The 20970-nt window shown below is 41.0% G+C and overlaps 3 protein-coding genes across 10 annotated transcripts; 2 read left to right on the forward strand and 1 right to left on the reverse strand.

The window, feature by feature from the left end:
- Positions 1-72: 72 nt before the first annotated feature.
- LOC124011381 (fos-related antigen 1-like) lies at positions 73-4297 on the reverse strand. Of its 2 annotated transcripts, none has more exons than XM_046324698.1 (4): positions 3856-4297; positions 3106-3360; positions 1760-1867; positions 73-1647 (listed from the first exon to the last, which is right to left on the reverse strand). In XM_046324698.1, exons 1-4 carry the CDS (start codon positions 3967-3969, stop codon positions 1081-1083), a joined length of 1044 nt encoding a protein of 347 aa, XP_046180654.1. In that variant the 5' UTR covers positions 3970-4297; the 3' UTR covers positions 73-1080. The 2 variants fall into 2 exon arrangements, with proteins under 2 accessions (XP_046180654.1, XP_046180653.1); XM_046324697.1 differs by having other exon boundaries at positions 3106-3363.
- A 3546-nt stretch (positions 4298-7843) lies between these two features.
- On the forward strand, positions 7844-15391 carry LOC124011259 (protein YIF1A-like). 4 transcript variants are annotated; one of them, XM_046324455.1, is made up of 9 exons: positions 7844-7973; positions 8400-8442; positions 10915-11159; positions 12252-12356; positions 12847-12925; positions 13023-13080; positions 13256-13411; positions 14349-14442; positions 14593-15391. In XM_046324455.1, exons 2-9 carry the CDS (start codon positions 8409-8411, stop codon positions 14749-14751), a joined length of 930 nt encoding a protein of 309 aa, XP_046180411.1. In that variant the 5' UTR covers positions 7844-7973; positions 8400-8408; the 3' UTR covers positions 14752-15391. The 4 variants fall into 4 exon arrangements, with proteins under 4 accessions (XP_046180411.1, XP_046180408.1, XP_046180409.1 ...); XM_046324452.1 differs by having other exon boundaries at positions 7969-8020; XM_046324453.1 differs by having other exon boundaries at positions 7969-8016.
- A 208-nt stretch (positions 15392-15599) lies between these two features.
- LOC124011199 (forkhead box protein N3-like) lies at positions 15600-19107 on the forward strand. Of its 4 annotated transcripts, none has more exons than XM_046324314.1 (5): positions 15600-15739; positions 16342-17020; positions 17131-17252; positions 17460-17515; positions 18104-19107. In XM_046324314.1, the coding sequence occupies exons 2-5, from the start codon at positions 16385-16387 to the stop codon at positions 18451-18453; spliced, it is 1164 nt and encodes a 387-aa protein (XP_046180270.1). In that variant the 5' UTR covers positions 15600-15739; positions 16342-16384; the 3' UTR covers positions 18454-19107. The 4 variants fall into 4 exon arrangements, with proteins under 4 accessions (XP_046180270.1, XP_046180271.1, XP_046180273.1 ...); XM_046324315.1 differs by having other exon boundaries at positions 18149-19107; XM_046324317.1 differs by having other exon boundaries at positions 16605-17020.
- Positions 19108-20970: the final 1863 nt, after the last annotated feature.

The raw sequence follows: 20970 nt of genomic DNA on the forward strand, positions 1-20970 counted from the left end.
TTTGATTGAACTTTTTGACATAGTTGCAAATACCATCGCATGAACATAATCAAACATACTTAACGTCACCAGATACACATAATGTTGTCTTTAAAAAAATGTATTTATTATACCGTTGTCTATGAACACATTTAAGTGAAGGCACTGCCCACTGCACTGACCCACACATCAGTCAAAAGAGACACATTATAAAAAAATATACTACACCCTCAATAAATACATGTCTATATATTCTATATTTACTATCACGGTCCTGCCTTAGTTGTCTTTCAAATTTTCCCCAAATAATGCAGTTTTTCATAAATTAAATACATTATATTGTACTAAACGTACAATATGAGAAGTAGATGTATGCATCTTTTATATAAAAGATAGCTAGCTCACATGAAAGTCTACCTGGCATGCACATATATTTACTCTCAAACAAACCCAGTGTTTATTACCATGCACTACCATGATGTGGTTCCTACATTACAAACTGGGTGGTTCGAGCCCTGTATGCTGAAAACCATGGTATATCAGACCATATACCACAGGTATGACAAACATTTATTTTTACTGCTCTAATTAAATTGATAACCAGTTTATAATAGAATTAAGGCACCTCAGGTATTTGTGGTATATTACCAATATGCCACAGCCCTTAGCTGTGGTATATTGGCCATATACCACACCCCCTCACCCTCTTAAATATATCACCATTATTGCCAAAGTCCACCGAGTTAATACATTTTTGTTTGCACATTTGCACAGTTCTACATCTTGTTTTGAGCATAACAAATATAGGTTGTCAAAAGTTATATGCATCGGTGAAAACAAAAAAAGTGTAACAATACAACCCTTTAAATATGAGTCATTCGCATCACCATAATGCTTTTTGTGAGAATCAGTATTTTAGCTTTTGTGTGCATTTAGTGTGTAGGGGCTATTTGGAAAGTGTAGGCAGAGGAAATGAAGTAGACCAGCTGCATTTAGCGTATAATTACTGTAGTTATTAAAGTCACCTATGTCATAATTTTCTTCATCTTCATAACCGTCAGTGTTGTCACTCAGTCTTTCCCACCAAGGAAGCCAGTTAAATCACAGTGTGATGATGGTAGGGGAGTTTAGGGAGTGATCTGATTGGTCCCCACTGCTGCTGCTACGGCGATGGGCAATACTACAGGGCTGGGGGTTTCGAGACTGCTGGGCCACACCATATTGAGAGGAAGATAGAGTCGGTAGAGCCTGGGATGAAATAGTGGAACTGGAGTCTAGAGAGCCAGAGGGATAACTGAAGACCAGACTAGCCGTGAAAGGAGTAAGAGATGGAGTAGAAATAAGAATTGGGGTGTGAAGAGCCTCAGATTCCATGGGGACAGCAGAGGCAGTCACAGGACGGACAGGGATAGTAATTTTTGGTTTGGGCTTCTCTATCCTTGATTGGCTCTTTGCTGAGCTCCCTGGTAGGTCAGGAAGCTCAGGCTCAATTTTGATACCTCCCAATGAGGGAAGCTCTGAACTCTGGTCAGAATCTGAGTCAGAGTCTTGGATTTTGCAAATGGGGCGGTGGGCCTCCAGAACCAACTCTAGCTTTTCTTTCTCCTTCTCTAGTTCAGCAATTTCTTTCTGCAGACAAGACTTTTTATCTTCCAACTCATCTGTCTCCTAAGAGAGGGGAAATTAAAGATAAACGGTTAGGGTTGTATTGTCAATCTATTATTTTTTTCAATTGGTCGAGAAATCCAGTAGTTGATGATTTACAAACTTTAAAACTTACGATTTGCAGCGTGTCTGTCAGCTCCCGTCGACGGTTACGACACTTGGCAGCTGCCTGTTTGTTTCGCTCCCTCCTTATTCTGCGTCTCTCCAAATCCTCTGAGGACAACTAAAGCAAGAGAAAGACATTTGATGAGGCAGAGTTATGACTGAAAAAAGTTATAATACGTTTTACAACTCAATTGAATAAAGGGGACTGGACTTAATAGCAGTAAAATGTGTTGTGGTGAAATACTACCACCTTGTGTATGAACTGAGTCACTATATTCAAACTTTCAAGATGGCCCTTAATTTCGTAACATCAGAGGCTTTTGTCATTTTATTACACCCTTTCTCCAATTTCACTTAACATTATTCATCCAATTTATCCCGCCTTGTATTGTGATGAGTCACTCAGACCCCAATTGTGACTCAGGTATGAGTCATATGACTTGCCCCAGTGAATCACGATAGCCCATTTCCTGTCTCATCAAATTTCAGCTCACTCAACCACACATTCTGAAAGTGTAACAAAGCCAACAGGTATGAAAATAATTACTCTCAAGGAAAACGAAACCTACTAGTAGTTTAACTACTTGATGTCTTGCCATCTTACATTTTGTGAACCTGCTCGTGTCAGATATATTTTGGTTCAAACAGGTTGATAAAAGCTCTCATCCTTTCTGGCACTTAGCCAACGCCACACTAACATCAAACGAGTGGCGTATCTTAAACAATGATGAAACAGGTCATTGTACATAGCTGTTCCAAAGTACATAGTTGTCAACCAAAACAAATGCTTGGTCAACCTCTGCATCATCTGAAATGTCCACATCGTCGCAGAAATCTATCCCGTTCAAAAGATAGCTCTCAGGAATATTTGTTTCTGTCATTTTGTTTTCAACCTATCAGACAAGAGGAGTGTGTGGTGAAGTCTCACTGCCATGTCAGACGTATAAAACAGTCACACACACTACAGGATATTACACATGACCGACGCACTGACTCAACAGTCTGTCTCCACACCTCTGTGAAGTCTCTAGTTGCCCTATTCCCTGGCCCTCTCAGTCCCACCCGAGGTCTCTAATTCTAAGCCTTGCAGTAGTATCTTTATACAGTGTAGCCCTATTAATAAGACAACAACTACATGGAAAAGGGACTACTAAAGACGGTTCCTCTTCAAAGACAACCACTTCTTCAAAATCAAAATGTAGGTCTATGTAGTGTTAAGTGACCTTACGTTTCATGTGCATTTTGGTCAGATATCCACCCACATTCTGGCACAATGCCTGTCTACATTTTGATTGATGCTGAAAGTCAATTATATAGTATTACACCCTGCTGGCTAAAGACCACACATATTCTTACATGTTCATCGTTCCTGCGTCTGGTTGTGCTCCCGGATCTTGCCACTGCCCTTATGACCCCTGGTCTGTAGAGGTGTGGTTGGGAAGGTGAAGGGTTGAAGGGCCTCATTCCTGCTGCAGGTGAGTAAAGAGGACGTGGAGGCCGCGAGGGGCCAGCTGGACCAATGAAGGAGGGCTGGACCAACCACTGGAGGTCTTGGTTGGAAGTGATGGCATTGAGACTGGGGACAAACTGGCTGCCACCTGCCACAGTGAACTTCTTAAGGGAAAGCGAGAGAGAGAAAGAGAGGAGGAGGTTAGAGTAAGGACATGATGGGTAAACTAACAAACAGAAAGTGATTTACAGCAATGTAATTATTTTGAACCAGATATGTGCCATGGGCAATGGACATGCCTAGTTAAATAAAATAAATAAAACATGCTATCCATGCTTTTGACATGGACATAGGTGTGCATCCGGATGTAAAGGCAACAATCTTGACAAAGACGGTGAGCATTGAAAATATAATTTAAAATCCATAATGTGTATCAATTCATCAGACAAGGGTAATCAAACTGCACAATGGCTATAATACAATTATGAGCCTACTACATTTATGTAAATATTATGCCATAAATAACCTATTATTACTACATTCTGCAATTAATATGATTAAGCAATATCATAATTATTGAGGGGAGAAACTTTACACAAATTATGATTTATTACTTTTACTAATGTTTATCAACATAGACCAATATGTGTGCCTACCTGATCTTGTTGAGTAGTTGAGGTGCTGGTGCCCTGGGATACAGCACTCGATCCGGTATTGGTGGACGCAGAGGCGCTGCCTCCTCGGCCCAAGTTCCCAAAGTTTCGGTACATCTTTGATTGTAAACTGCTATCCCGATTCACGATGAGTGCAAAGTAATCCTGAGGAGTTTTAGGAAGAACAAGCGATTAAATGTTCAGGGAAAGTGTCAGGTTCACTAATTCAAGCGTGGGGCAAACCCTCCTTATTGCGGGATGTTGGTAGGATCCAAAAAGAAAGGGAAATAAGAAAACTGCGAATTAAAATATTGTTCTTGTGTATGACTAAATTCTCCCAAATTCATTTGAATTACTTCTTACGTATTGATCATTCCAGTTGGACTGAACAGTATAGAGTGTTCGTGAAATTATAAACGCCCAAACCGATTCTATAGTTATTTAACGCCCCTCCCAATTTACTGGAAGTGGTGGTGTCTTGGTTTTTGACTTGTAACTGACCACGTGCGGATGACGTATATAACCATATATGGTGAGTTTCCTCCAGAGAGTGTTCCCGGGATTCCTCCATTGACAGGAGCGGAAAGCACGCTCTCTTTGAATTCTACAAGTTTATGTCCCATGCTCGCATTCACATTCATTTTTACCATACAACTTTTTATAGAATCTAGCCAATCGTGTTTTATGGAAATTAATCATGTCACAGAAACATAGCCTTCTGTCTATAAAAATGCAGTATTGTCATTCATTATGGTGTTCGTTGTATCCTATTATTTATTTAATAATATAATAATTGTAAGAAATGTGGCTATTTGATAAGCTAAGTACGCTATTTAAATAATTAGACTGTGTGTTAACAATTAGTGACATAACAGAACGTATTGAGGTTTGGCGCTTAGTTTGGGTACAGTTTCTTCTCTAGGCCACATCAATCAAGGGAACTCTGACTGTAGGACGTGAGTCAGCCGAATGACACTATGTTGCTGAATTATTTCACCATTTCAACTTTGCCAGTAGCCGGCGGTTTTTATGTAGTCTACCATCAAAAGCTTCAATAAAAATGCAAATATCCTAAATGTACCCCGGTTCCTACAGTAGTGGCTGAGATGCCGCTAAACAGCTGCAGTCCCTGCTCTCCCTTATGGATCTATTGGGCTTGAGTTCCCGACATGGTTGACTCATCTGTTGTGAATAAACGAATAGGCACCGTATACCAGATTGTCTCTTGGGATATAAAGTCAAATTTGATTTAATTGTGTTCAAAATAAGGCTAAAACTATTAGTAACATTAATTATGATAAATTAATACGTATTGAAGATAAAGTGAATCACGACTGTTGTCTCAGCATCTTTATCATTTGAAGCATTTTGCTCGTAGTGTTGTTTTATCACTCACCGCCACCATCATAATGAGATTATAGACATGAGTGAAATTGAAAGATGTTCCCTTCAGCATGGCATTTGTGATTTATGCGTCACAGTGACCGAATTACTACTGCCACCTGCTTCTTTAAAAGTGTACTTTGCCTGTATTATTTCTCTATTTCAATGGGGAGACATGTGCTCCTCTCTCTCTGTGGTGTAACCATAAGGATGTGACACCTTATCACGTGGTTGAGTGTTGAAGGAGAGTATAGGGGGAGGTGAAGATGACTTCATGCCTCTGGAATGCCGTTGATGACACACCCTTTCTGTCTCTCTATGACATGCCGCAACATGCTGGCAGGCCAGGCTGTATCTATTTTTTTTCACAACAATTGGCTCAGAGAGGCATCATTAATGCATCACAGGCGTAGACTACATGTACATGCAGGTACAGTACGCATAGTACAACCATGCACACCCACCACTTACCCACCCATTCTCATACTCTTTATATTTATTATATGACTTATTATCTAGGTTAAATCTATGCTCCCTTATCAATGTCACCTGTTAAATCCACTTCAATCTGGTTAAAGAAGGCTTTTTAAGCCTTAAGACAATTTATTTTATTTATCCGTTATTTTACCAGGTAAGTTGACTGAGAACAACCTGGGGAATAGTTACAAGGGAGAGGAGGGGGATGAATGAGCCAATTGTAAACTGGGGATTATTAGGTGACCGTAATGGTTTTTGAGGGCCAGATTGGGAATTTAGCCAGGACACCGGGGTTAACACCCCTACTCTTATGATAAGTGCCATGGGATCTTTAATGACCTCAGAGAGTCAGGACACCCGTTTAACGTCCCATCCAGACAGCACCCTACACAGGGCAGTGTCCCCAATCACTGTCCTGTCCAATCACTGTCCTGGGGTATTGGGATATTGTTTTAGACTAGAGGAAAGGGTGCCTCCTACTGGCCCTCCAACACCACTTCCAGCAGTATCTGGTCTTAGCTTCAGAAGCAAGCCAGCAGTGGTATGCAGGGTAGTATCCTGCTGGCACATGGATTGTGTATGTGCGCCATTCAAAGGGTGAACAGGCAAGACAAAATATTTAAGTGCCTTTGAATGGGGTATGGTAGTCGGTGTCAGGGACAGTGATTTGTTTCAGGAACTGCAATGTTGCTGGGTTTTTCACCACCACCCAATGGACATCCAGCCAACTTGACACAACTGTGGGAAGCATTTACAGTCAACATGGGCCAGCTTCGGGGGTACACATATTTTGAAGATGTTATTGCAGGTGCAGCGAAATGATTATGTTTGTAGCTCCAGCAGTGAAGTAATACCTAACAATATAAAACCATACACACAAATTCAAAAAATACAAATAAAGGAATTAAGAAATATCAGAAAGAGCAAAGTCAGAGTTTGGAATATAAATATATAACAGGAGACAGCTGAGAGGAGGACGGCTCATAGTATTGTCTGGAACTGAGTGAATGGAATGGCATTAAACACATGGAAACCACGTGTTTGATGTATTTGGTACCATTCCTCTAATTATGATCCTGCAATTACCACGAGCATGTCCTCCCCAATTAAGGTGTCACCAACCTCCTTTGACATATATAAATATATGTATATGGTGGTGTGTATGGACAGTATATGAATAGAAAAGTTGTGTACAGCAATAGCTATATAGGATGAGCCTTGACTAGAACATGAAGTGGGTAAAACCGTATTTAAACTTTATTAAAATGACCCGTGTTCAATGACCATGTACATAGGGCAGCAGTCTCTAAGCTGCAGGGTAGAGTACCAGGTGGTAGCAGGCTAGTAACAGTGACAAAGTTCAAGGCAGGGTACTGGGCGGAGGCTGGCTAGTGGTGGTGACAATTTAACAGTTTGATGGCCTGGAGATATAAGTTGTTTTTCAGTCTCTATGTCCCAGCTTTGATGCACCTGTACTGTCTCTGCCTTCTGGTAGCAGTGTGAACAGGCCATGGCTCCGATGGAGGCTTAAGAATTTTGTCTTGGCCTCTGAGGTTGAAGAAGACTGTTGCGCCTTCTTCACCACAGTGTTGGTATGGTGAGACTATTTCAGGTCCTCAGTGATGTCAGTCATCGTGAATCATGAAATGTTCATTACATATTCATCAGTTCCTTCAACCTAGGCTGAAAGTGTATTCATTACACTGAATCTGTTGATAAACGTTTTGTCTGTTGCAAAATCTGCTGCTAAAACGTTTTGCAACAGAAACCGTTTACTCCAAAGATAAATCTTTGCTGTTTTTTAAACAAGTTATAACTTTCTCTTTTGTCACTTTTTACATTTACAAGTTTACAATTAGTCACCATGAGTCACTGTTTCAGAAGACATCATGGCCTACCTTCTATAAAACTATAGCTAGCCATAACTCGATGCCAATCCATCTCTTTATCCAAAGAACAACAAGGATTTCCGTTTGAAGTAAACGGTTTCTGTTGCAAAACGTTTTTCAACAGATTTTGCAACAGACAGAACGTTTTGCAACAGAATCGGCGTAATGAATACACCCCATGCCTAGGTTGAAATAGCTGATGAATATGTTATTGAGTTTCCTACTGTGCTCTCTTTGGTTTAATGAATAGCGAAGACTGATATCCCGGAAAACCAATCCGTGCACAGGCTGAATCTTTATTTTGGACCAATAGAAGTATTTTGCTTATCCACGCTGCCACGCAGGCACAGAAGACGACCATTAATAGCTAAGGTAAAGTAAAAGAGGCGGGTTCTAAGGAAGCACCATAGGACACGTAGGTAGATGTAACGTTTTGCTTTTTAAATAGTGAATATTGTATTCCATGAGTATGTCAGTTATTGATATGTTTTTTTATAAACACTCTTGTACATTGAAATATGTTATTCTGCTTTAATTAACTGCCAATTGTGTTTACACAAATGGTGGCAAACCCTAACCAGCTTTTCAGTTAGCATTCGGTAGCTAGCCCCAGACGAGCAGCCAAGAGTAACGTTAACGACGAAAAAACTGCTAATTAACGTTAGCTGGCTACGTACTACTTGCCAACATTGAAACATAACTTGCAAACTAACTTCTGGATGCGAAGATCCTGCGACGTATAAAATTGCGTTGCAACACGTTAACAAACCCAAACATTGTGTTTCTATTTTTAAACAGGTGTTTACAATGGACCTTCCACATCATGGCTACCGAGCAAGTGGTAAGTAGCTAGCTACATGTTATCTATGTGATACAGCTAACTAATAATGTAGCTTGCTAGAGTTAGGTAACGCTTCGGGTACACCGGATGTACATTCATTTCCAATGGAACGCTGGGATTGCTTTGCAGTGCGTTGCATACGTTACATTTTTCGAACGTATGCGTCAAACTACATGCTTAGACTGCTTGACAGAAATGGTAGTAGAAGGTGAATGTTGAACTTTGTTGCATACATATCCAGATGGTGCTGTATACTATTTTGCGCAATAACTCTTAGATTACACCAAAAGAGTGATCGAAAGTATGAGTCAGGCTTTAAACTTTGACGGGTTGACATAAATTGTAGCAGAAAGGAAATGTTGAACTTTTGTTGCGCACATAACCAGATGATGTTGTTTAGTATTTTGTACATCAACACTGTCGGTGTGATCAAGGCATTGAGCTTTTGTTGGACACATATCCAGATTAGGACTCCCGAGTGGCACAGTTGTCTAAGACACTGCATCTCATTGCTAGAGGCGTCACTAAAGACCCAGGTTTGATCTGGGGCTGTATCACAACCAGCCATAATCTGGAGTCCCATAGGGCAGCGCGCAATTGACCCGGAGTCGTCTGGGTGAGGGGAGGGTTTGGCCGGTGTAGGCCATCATTGTAAAATAATAATTTGTTCTTAACGGACTAAATTAAGTTTAAATAAATATAATGCTGCATACTATTTTGCGCAATGAAGCTATCGATGTGATCAAAGCCTGAGGCTATCATTGCATCCCGCATGGGATGACTATTGTTTGTAGTTACAGGTTTGATACTCATTTTGTCACTCATAATTGCCTTAACTGTTATGTAATTGTCATACTTCACCCTAGCCCATTCATAGACTAACTGAACCAGAATCTGTGCTTTACATGCTGACTAGACTCGGCGCGCGCGCGCATGTTGATTTTGTCCATCCACAACAGATGTGACCAGGACACACAGGTTGAAATATCAAAAAGATCTCTGAACCAACTATATTAATTTGGGGACAGGTTGAAATGCATGAAACATTCGTGGCAATTTAGCTAGCTTACTTGTCGTTGCTAGCTAATTTGTCTTTGGATATAAACATTAGGTTGTTATTTTACCTGAAATGCACAAGGTCCTCTACTCTGACAATTAGTCCACAGATAAAAAGGTAAACCTAGATGGTTTCTAGTAATCTCTCCTCCTTCAGTCTTCTTCTTTGGACTTTATATGGCGGTTGACAAACAACTTTAAGATGCATTACCGCCACCGACTGGAGTGTGGACCTCAAGTTTATCTTTCAACCACCCACGTTGGTATATGATCCTAAAAATAACTGAGGAGATGGGGGAGGTGGGACTTGCAGCGCCTGGTTACGCAAACACTCACAAACAGTTTGGATGAAATGATTGAATAACATGTATGTGTACATTTATTTTGCAATGCTCGTGCATGTAATGCAAGCGGTGTCGTCAGCATGTTAGACCTCTAACGCACAGAAAGCTCAGACTCAAACTCTCAATTCTGCAAGCACTGTAATGTCAAAATGTCAAAATACTTGATAACCAAATGTGGAGTTTTGCTAAGTAACTTACTTCTGCTACGGTTGGTATGTATTTCCAAAAAAGTTCTAAATTATAATGTACATTATAACGCTTGCAGAGCTGGTGAATGGCAGTTTGAATCTGAACTTTCTCATTGTTCGAGAGGTCTTTAATGCACAAATACTGTTTTCTGTTAAGAGCCCCGATGCATGGTCCAAACACTAAAGCACATTGCTTGCGTTATGTTTTTGGAAACATATCTTTCATGTCAGCGCATAATAAAAAAGGTTAAATTACTACATTATTATATTTTTACCCCTTTTTTTCTCCTGAATTTCGTGCTATCCAATTGTTTTAGTAGCTACTATCTTATCTCATCGCTACAACTCCGGTACCGGCTCGGGAGAGACGGAAGGTTGAAAGTCATGCGTCCTCTGATACACAACCCAACCAAGCCGCACTGCTTCTTAACACAGCGCGCATCCAACCCGGAAGCCAGCCGCACCAATGTGTCGGAGGAAACACCATGCACCTGGCAACCTTGGTTAGCGCGCACTGCGCCCGGCCCGCCACAGGAGTCACGATGAGACAAGAACATCCCTACCGGCCAAGCCCTCGCTAACCCAGACGACGCTAGGCCAATTGTGCGTCGCCCCACGGACCTCCTGGTCGCGGCCCGTTACGACAGAGCCTGGGCGCGAACCCAGAGTCTCTGATGGCACAGCTGGCGCCGCAGTACAGCGTGTATAATTTGTTAAATTATTTTGATGCTTTATGTTTCTAGAACCGTACCTCAATTAAGAATCGATTCATGTTTAGATGGAGTATTTGGCTGTTTTGGCCAAATCTTACACACTACCCTACTCTCTCCCACTTCTGTATCTTACACACTACCCTATCCTCATTCCCATTTGTCCCTCTGTAGCAAAGCCAAGAGCCCGTGCAGCTCCCCCCGCTGGGGACCCTCTCCTCTTTGACGATACCAGTTCGGCAGCACCACCAATGAACAGTCAGGGTTTCTACACCCCTGGGTACAACATGGGAGGGGCTCCAGCTGGAGGGCCAGGAGGTGCTGGGGTCAACAACCTGTTTGCTGACCCAATGGCCAGTGCAGCCATGATATATGGCTCTTCCCTGGCCAACCAGGGAAAGGATATTGTCAACAAGGAGGTGAGAGAATCACACTACAGACTGGTCTCATTCTCATTAGGGTGATTGCCACGTTCCAGCAAATTAACAGTTAAATAGACTAGAGTTGCTGCTGGTGTGTTGCATTCACCTGTGGGTCCTTTCCGATCCACAGCTGAGGTTTTATTAATGGACTTCAGCCAGATAGGATGGTTAGGGTAAAGCTGTGCATGAGGTAGCCACATGAGCTATAGAGCTGGTCTGCGTCTATTACTTGACTCAGTTTGTGCCTGAGGGAGCCTACTGTTCACCTCTTCCATAATTACTTCCTTAGAAGCCTGGATGAGACTTAGACCATTTCCTAGACTACAGTCAAATCCTTGTCTAGCTTGGCTCCCGAGTGGTGCAGCGGTCTAAGGCACTGCATCTCAGTGCTAGAGGCATCACTACAGACCCTGGTTTGATTCCAGGCTGTATCACAACCGGCTGTGATTGGGAGTTCCATAGGGCCCACAATTGGCCCAAAGTCATCCGGTTTAGGGTTTGGCCGGGGTAGTTCCGTCATTGTAAATAAGAATATGTTCTTAACTGACTTGCCTAGTTAAATAATAAATAAATAGCTGTATAACATTTACCCACTTAATAAGGTATTTGCCGACTTGTGCTTATTTGTGACGCTTTTCCAATATCTGAGCCTTTATCCGTAATTGGTAGACTATTCTGATTAGGAAATCGTTGTTTGCATCGCTGAGCAGTGCCCAATAAATAATTAAATCTAATTGTTGAATGCTACCACCCCCTCCAAATCGCTTTGTGCGGACTACTGTCTGTTTCACACCTGTTTGCACTAGCTAATCAGCGTCACAGGCGAATTAGAATGGCGCATGTATGGGCAAACATTGGCATCCATGTTTTGATTTGGAAGTGGCTGGTGCATCTACCAATTGGATTTACATTTTCTACGCAAACAACGATTTCCCAATCAACCGTCTGCTGATTAAGGCTCCAATGTCGGAAAAGTATAGCCTCAAACAAGCATAGGCACTGGTCGGCAAATAATGAGACTGTGCCAACCATCTTTGATTCCACTTATCATGACAGTTAGAGAAATTAACCTGTGCAATCTCTCTTCAGATCAGCAGGTACGTGTCTGTGAACAAGCTGAAGTATTTCTTTGCCGTCGACAGCAAATATGTAATGAAGAAACTTCTGCTCCTCATGTTCCCATACACACACCAGGTAATCAAGTCATTTTATTACACCAAACGCACCATGTCACGTTCTTGCACATGATGTTCTACAGAGTATGATCCTCAACAGCATTGTAGCACACACTGGTGTGTCAAGGTCATGGAGACAGTCTTGGCATTCCTCCTTCGTCTCATGTTCTTGTACATATCAGATAGTTGGGCCTCCAAACAAGATAATCACTCTTTAATCACCCTGCTAGCAGTTTGTGTTGATGTGTGTGTGTTGGTGTGTATGTGTTGTGGTCACAGAAAATGAGAATTTTCTCTGTTGCAGGTGTAAAAAGGACCGACGCAATTGTGCTTCATCAATCTTTATATTAACAAGCATGATATGTTTGCACAAATTACCCTTCTCAGATTAGGAGACATTGTTAGACATTCTGTGCCCTGCTAAATGTTAGATCCAGTAAGAACTATATGTCTGTGCTTCTCTGTGATGTTGTGTAAATACATTTCACATTTTGTCGTAATGTCAATAGGACTGGGAAGTTCGTTACCACAGAGACACTCCTCTCACACCCAGGCATGACGTGAATGCACCCGACCTTTACATACCTTGTAAGTATGTTCTATTGATAGGGTATATCAGTAAGATGTTTAATATTGAAGTGACAGACTATGAATTGATTTGATTTATTACTGTATTATTTTTCAGCAATGGCTTTCATCACCTACATTTTGCTTGCTGGGATGGCCCTTGGCATTCAGAACAGGTTTCATCAGCTACTATTTCTTTTCAACTGTTCAAACATAGCCAAGCAAATGTATGGTTTCTGGAGTGTTAGATACAATGTATTAATTTAAGTGACACTTTGTCTCATTTTGTTTATGAATCAACCAACTAATGTTCTCCCCCCCTCATCATTATTTTCTCTTCTTCAATGGCAGGTTCAGTCCAGAAGTCCTTGGTTTGTGTGCCAGCACTGCTTTGGTGTGGGTCGTTATAGAGGTCTTGGTCATGTTGTTGAGTCTCTACCTTCTCACGGTTCACTCTGACCTATCCACGTTTGACCTCATTGCCTACAGTGGATACAAATATGTGGGGTAAGGGCTCCATTAGATTTATAGCTAGGTTTCCATCCAGTTGGTGATTGATTTTCATGTGAATATTCCAAAATCTGCATGAAGAAAAATTGTGAATTCTCCCACCAGTGGTGTGTTTACACCAAACAAACTTGTTGCGAATTAAAATCAGTGCGCGATGACATTGCACACAAAATGTACTTTTTCACTCAAGCGTTCATGTACCGAATAAAAATGTAAAGTTCAATGTGTTTCCATCACATTTTTCAACTCTACTGATGGTTTTGTCTCACACGTGGTTCCGTTAAATAGAAAACGTTGTCTACTCTGGTCTTACGTGCTCTCTAGCCAACAGCTGGCAGATACATAGCAGGTAGGTTAGTCTATTATGAGATTATTATGGATAAGAGCAAGATATTTGTTATGGGGGGGTCAAACAGCAGTCAAGCATTGATCATCATGTCAACAGAATAAGACTCAATATTTTATTGGAAATGAGCATCAAGATTACTGTACACTTTCACCACCCTGTGAAGTTCATCATAAGTGGTTTCATCTGTTGCCTAAAACTGCATGGTTTCCCGAGTCATATTGGGAGGACCACCCACCATATCGTATGAATCCAAGTTTATGTGACGGTTATATCAATATTTGCGTATAAAGGTGTTTCCACTGCCATTTCTCACGTAATTAATTTTACAGACTCAAAAAGATCCCACCATGTCGAATGAACATTCTTTCTGCATTTATAAAATTCTACCAAAACTTCCTGTTTCTATCACAGCTGTCGTGATTTTTATTTTTCATATATACGGTATGACTTCACTCGGATTTAAACGTGGTTTATGTTATCTACACTCTATAAGAGATACTTTTCTCTTTTTTTTTACCTCAAATTGTTACATTTTGCAGACTTTACTGTGATACCCCTGAGTTTAAGGATGCTTCTTTGTTTTAGGATGATTTTCACAGTGCTGGGTGGTCTGCTGTTTGGCAGTGATGGTTACTTCGTGGCTCTCGCCTGGTCATCGTGTGCTCTTATGTTTTTCATTGTAAGTACTTTAGAACTCTGTGGAAATGTGTGTTAAGAGTTATTCTGAATTTGTTATGCATTATAGTAGCCAAGTTGACATAGTTTAATACGTTTTTGTGTCTTTAAACTTCATGTCCAAGAGTTAACAGCATTTTGATCATATCACCAGGTCCGTTCTCTCAAAATGAAGATTCTGTCATCTCTCTCCCATGACTCCATGGGGGCTGGGGCGAGTGCCAAACCAAGACTCCGCTTGTACATCACCGTGGCCACCGCCGCCTTTCAGCCAATCATCATCTACTGGCTCACCTCACATCTGGTCAGGTGACCTGATATGGTGTCTGATGCGGAGGTCCTTTGGTATCGAACTTAAAAAACAAAAACAAAAAAACTTTAAAAACACTGATGCTTTCTACAATTTTGGTTCTTCTGAGTGTCACTGTTACCTGCCTTTCAGCTCATCTGCCAGAGAAAAGGGGATAATAGATATCGAGCTGTATCTTGTGTTCAGCTTGTGGGTTCGTTTTAAACAAACATTTATTTTTGACTCCTCTACAGTGTGAGACTTTTGTATGCAAGATGCATCGCTTGTCAAAATGGAAGGCTTTTATGTTTTCTCACCATGAGTGTTTTACTGAGTCCTTTTTGGCCCTCTTATTTATAGAGAAAGAAGGGTTTTGTATTCATGAAATTGGAATATAATTATGAGAAACATTTCACACCACACTCCAGTTTTCCTCTAAAGTTTCATGTGTATATTGTCCATTTGGGCTTACCAGAAATGTTGCAGTATGGTTAAATGTAAAATGATGGAGCTACTCTGAGGATGTGCTACCAGTGCACTCTTCCCCATTTATCCTTCCCTGTTAAACCCTCCTTTGTTATGTATCTAAACTTTATAGAGCATGAACAACAATCAGTGTTATGTTTTTTGTAGAAAAATAAACATATTTAGCTTTGAATTTTAACCATGCCTCTGTCTTTTTAACAATGTAAGGTTTCAATTGAAAAATGTCTGTTGCTCAGTTTTATCATCTTTGACCTTGAATTTGGGAATGCTGTGACAGTCATCTGGAAAGTGGTTTGTCCTCTCCATTTGTTGGGAAAATAAATACTGAACTGTATCTTTAAGGCGGGAACGCGCAACCTGCAAAGCGTCCTTTTGGTTTCCAAGGGAACACTGGAACGGATAGAAGGCAGACGGGCAGGAATTCGATTCTTCGTATGGATATCAGACAATATTTTTAACTTGAATAATATATTTTGCATAATTCGAGTCTTACCGATATACCCTGAACTAATACGTTGCTTTATTGGTAAGCAATGCATTGTTTTTTTATACTCTGTTTTAAGTGTTTGTCAGCACCTGAGGGGGAGTTTAACAAAAGACTGCTTGACTGATTGTGCTAAATGTAACTTTATCTTCTACCGCCATTTTCCGAAGAATCAGCACATTGAGCAGCATTGTTGAGCACCATGTGGCTTCATGAGCAGTCTGCTTTATTTACCCTTTAGAAATAAAAGTCGTTTTCTATTCAGGAAGATTTTATGTATCCACCTGTGCAATGCCTTTTTGCTGCTGTAGCTGTTTGAATCTGCTAGTATAGCTAGCGAAATCATTCATGCAAAACCAGAAGAAAAAGGGGGAGGACTTTGTTCAGACTTCTTAATCTTTAACTTGATGTAATGTTTTTATATTCTTACCAACTGAATGACCCTGGTGCAAGGCAGAGAGTAGACTGACTCACAACATTTAGCCACTAATTAATTCAGTAAGACCACCTGATCTGGTCTACCAACGCTGTTATAAATTGGGTTTACTTACGTTTTTCAAATTATGGAACTACATTGCTGTTAACTTGGGCTACATGTTTCGCTATGCCTTTGAAATGTTTGACTGCTCTGCTTTGCCCAACAGATCATCTATTGAATGAGTGTTTAAGAAGTCTGCTGGGAGAGAGATGGAGAGTGACACTCACACACTGCCACCCCTTCCTACATCTCTTTATCCCACCACTCTCTACCAGTCCCCGCCTTTCTCCTCTCTTCTGCAGACTTCTTCCACTGTCCATGTTTCACTCCCTCTGTCTCCTCTGTCGATTCCACCATGCCCTACTTGGCTTTCCCCCACAGCCCCAGTTTCCATTCACCTCAAGACTGAATCTCTCTCCCCTCTTTTAGACTCCCTGTCCCCCCCTCAGTTCCTTGACGGACAAAACTTACACTGCCTCAACTCTCCAACCACATCTGACCAAGATGACTTGACCTGCCTCAACTGGTTACATCAAAGAGGCAATTTGCTTCCCCTGCAGCCCTTGCCCAAAACGACACCACTGCCCCAGCTGGAAACCCAGGATCCCATACCTACCCAACACCACCTTTCCTCCCCATCCAAGCCCCCTTACTCCTTCAGCAGTCTAATCTTCATGGCGATAGAATACTCGCCAGACAAGAGGCTCCCAGTGAAGGGTATCTATGACTGGATATTGAACAGCTTCCCCTACTACAGAGCAGCACCTGGGGGGTGGAGAAACTCTGTTCGGCACAACCTGTCTCTGAGTAAGAGCTTCTGTCGGATTCACAGGGACAAGAACCAGGTGAGATGTGTTCACTCGTCTTCAATGTGCCAATTGCATTAAGTTTCGCTGTTTGTTTGAAATAATGGTGTTTTGTGATATCGAAGATTGCGTATGATGTGTTTTTTCAGTCTGTGGGGAAGGGCTCACTGTGGTGCGTGTGTCCAGAATATCGATCCTCTCTTCTGGAGGTGCTTAGGAAGACCCAGTATTACCATAGCACTAACAGCAACTTACTAAACAACCCTGCATTGTGAGTATGAACAAACGGTTAACTGCGGTTTAGTTTACAGTGCCAAATCTCACATATCCTTCTGTGACTATCACATATTTTTGCCCAAATTCTTGTTGTTTAACGCATGTGGGTTAATGATTTGTCTTACAATAGCAGGCTTATCACAGCCCAGTCAACACCTTAGTCCGACTAACTGTATTTGTCTTCCCACTCTGTCCTGTGCAGATTGGAGGGAGCTGATTATGGAGTATCTATGGTGTGTGACACTGTGGCGATCTCAGGTTAGCCCAGGCTATCACTAAGCATGTCAGCCTCCTAGATCTTGATACCCACACTAAAGTTTGTGGGCAAACTATAAAGTCCCAGACAGTATTGTAGTGCCTCTCACAAATGTATTTTTGAAGATGTCGGTTCCCTCGTAATGTTTAGTCATAGTTTAATTGAGGAACGACTGATCTATCTTTTACACCTTAATTCACCTGCTGAATTTTTTTTCTACCTCTTTACTCTGCATGTTGCATGGTTGGTGGGTTTGTGTGCTGTTGTCTTGGCAACAACCTTCTATTACCTTGACAACCTATAGACACAGCTACACGATGGCTCCGCCATTTGTCACTCTCTTTTAGTGCAGTAACTCCCTACATTCCACTCAGAGAGGGATCGTTTACATGGTATGCACTGTAATGCATGGCTTTTCTATCTCTTTTAAAGCTTTTACATAAATTGCTCTACTCTACTGTATAGGACACTATTATGAAACATTTGCACATTGCACATCAACAATGTATGCTGATACCTATAATGGATTTTGAAATGCCACATTTTTCAATGTACAGTACAAAAACAAATGATGGTCTCTTGTCACACAGATTCCCTTTTTCAAACCCTTCTCCTCTCCTCCCCCTCTCCCCCAGCCTTGACCTCAGACAACCCACCTCTCTCCTCAAATCCACCTTGCCCTCTGACCCCTGACCACGAGGAGCTTGTCAATATGGAGGCAGTGGAATATGAGGAAGAGGTTGGTGAGGAGATGGAGAAAGACCCCCTGTCAGACAGCGGCTACATAGAGTTCCATTACTACCAGTATCATCAGTACCAGTATCTGGTCCTACCCGGGGACACGGAACTAGATTTGGAGACTGTAGAGATCCTGCAGCTGGATGCTGAGGCCCAAGAGGCTGCTGGGTCACTTCTGGACCTGGCAGGGGGTGGACATTAGACTGATCTACAGATAATGACATGCAGTGGGGTCTAAACAAATTGACCAATAGACTGGCCTACACTGTGATGCAAGGAGATTATGTGCAACCTGAGTGATAGAAATTGACAATTCGCTGCTGTGTGTTGACACTGCCTGAGATTTGATTTGCTGTCATGAAGTGATATAGCTACTATGATTGCAAATCCAAGCCACCCTACCTGATGCACTGAAACACATTAAGCCACTCACCACATGAATTGACATAAACCAAATCTTGGCATATGCTTTTGGTACAAATGAGGGAGAAAAAAGATTGATGCTGTACCGATATGATGATACGAAGAATCAAGACCTCTGTATTTTGATGGAATACTTCCAATGAATGATAACATGAGAAATCTACTGCCAGTTAATACACTCTCAGATTCAGAGGACAAAGAAATGTATGTTCAATCCTCCTGAATCTTTGTCTGTTCATGATTAACATATTTTTTTAATGTTTTAGATTTTATAATCTCTTTACCAGGGGCAGCATTTATTAAACACGTGTTCTTGCAGAGAATATATTTTATAGGCTGTCTGATTTATTTGTTTAGAAAGAAACCTTAGACTTCTCAATCCATCTATTTTTCACTTCTCAACTTAACAATAAAGCACAAAACTCTTTTAAAATATAGGACTGGTAATTTTTTATGTGTCCCAAACCATTTTATCATGTAAACCTTTTTCAAATACTCAGACAATGACAGGATTCAATGGGCAGACGCCATCTAGTGGGGGGAATTGACTGGCTATAACAAAGTATTAACATTTGTATTTGGTTAACCATCTAGGGATTATGTCAACACAAACTGTCCTTGATGAAATCAATAATCCAGGTCATCTGTAGATTATGGCGGTGTATTAAGTATTTTTTTTAGGATCCCCATTAGCTCCAAAGACTGACTATACTACAATAACAATTCACATTGTTGACAAATGTTTTGCCCTATGTAAAAATATATATATATATATATATATATTTACACTACCGGTCAAAAGTTAACAGCTACTCATTCCAGGGTTTTTCTTTCTTTTTACTGTTTTCTACATTGTAGACTAATAGTGAAAACAACAAAACTATGAAATAACACATATGGAATCATGTAGTAACCAATTTTCTTTAACAAATCAAAATCAATTTTATATTTGAGATTCTTCAATCAGCTATCCTTTGCATTGATGATAGCTTTGCACACTTGGCATTCTCTCAACCAGCTCCACCTGGAATGTTTTTCCAACAGTCTTGAAGGAATTCCCACATACGCTGAGCACTTGTTGGCTGCTTTTCCTTCACTCTGCAGTCCAACTCATTCCAAACCATCTCAATTTGTTTGAGGTTGGGGGATTGTGGAGGCCAGGTTATCTGATGCAGCACTCCATCACCCTCCTTGGTTAAATAACCCGTACACTGCCTGGAGGTGTGTTGGGTCATTTCCCCAATGAAAAACAAATGATAGTCCCACTCAACAGAAATAAGATGGGATGGCGTATTGCTGCAGAATGCTGTGGTAGCCATGCTGGTTAAGTGTGCCTTGAATCACAAATCACAGATAGTGTCACCAGCAAAGCACCCCCATACCATAATACCTCCTCCTCCATGCTTTACGGTAGGAAATACACATGTGGAGATCATCCTTTTACCCACACCGCATTTCACAAAGACACAGGTTGGAACCAAAAATCTCCAATTTGGACTCCAGACGAAAGGACAAATTTCCACCAGTCAAATGTCCATTGCTCGTGTTCCTTGGCCCAAGCAAGTCTTCTTATTGGTGTCCTTCAGTAGTGGTTTATTTGCAGCAATTTGACCATGAAGGCCTGATTCACACAGTCTCCTATGAACAGTTGATGTTGAGATGTGTCTTACTTGAACTCTGTGAAGCATTTATTTGGGCCGCAATTTCTGATGCTGGTAACTCTGGGTCTTCCATTCCTGTGGCGGTCCTCATGAGAGCTAGTTTCATCATAGCGCTTGATGTTTTTTTTGACTGGACTTGAAGAAACTTTCAAAGTTCTTGACATTTTCTGTATTGACTGACCTTCATGTCTTAAAGTAATGATGGACTGTCGTTTATCTTTGCTTATTTGAGCTTTTCTTGTCATAATATGGACTTGGTCTTTTACCAAACAGGGCTATCTTCTGTATACCACATCTACCTTGTCACAACACAACTGATTGGCTCAAACGCATTAAGAAGGAAAGAAATCCCACAAATGAACTTTTAACAAGGCACACCTGTTAATTGAAATGCATTCCAGGTGACTATCTCATGAAGCTGGTTGAGAGAATGACAAGAGTGTGCAAAGCTGTCATCAAGGCAAAGAGTGGCTATTTCAGAGTCAAATATAAAATATATTTTTTATTTGTTTTGCACTTTTTTTTGGTTACTACATGATTCCATATGTGTTATGTCATAGATTTGATGTCTTAACTATTATTCTACAATGTAGAAAATATAAAAAAAATTAAGAAAAACCCTGGAATGAATAGGT

Source organism: Oncorhynchus gorbuscha, linkage group LG23, assembly GCF_021184085.1.
Source record: "Oncorhynchus gorbuscha isolate QuinsamMale2020 ecotype Even-year linkage group LG23, OgorEven_v1.0, whole genome shotgun sequence".
Taxonomy (NCBI): Eukaryota; Metazoa; Chordata; class Actinopteri; order Salmoniformes; family Salmonidae; genus Oncorhynchus; species Oncorhynchus gorbuscha.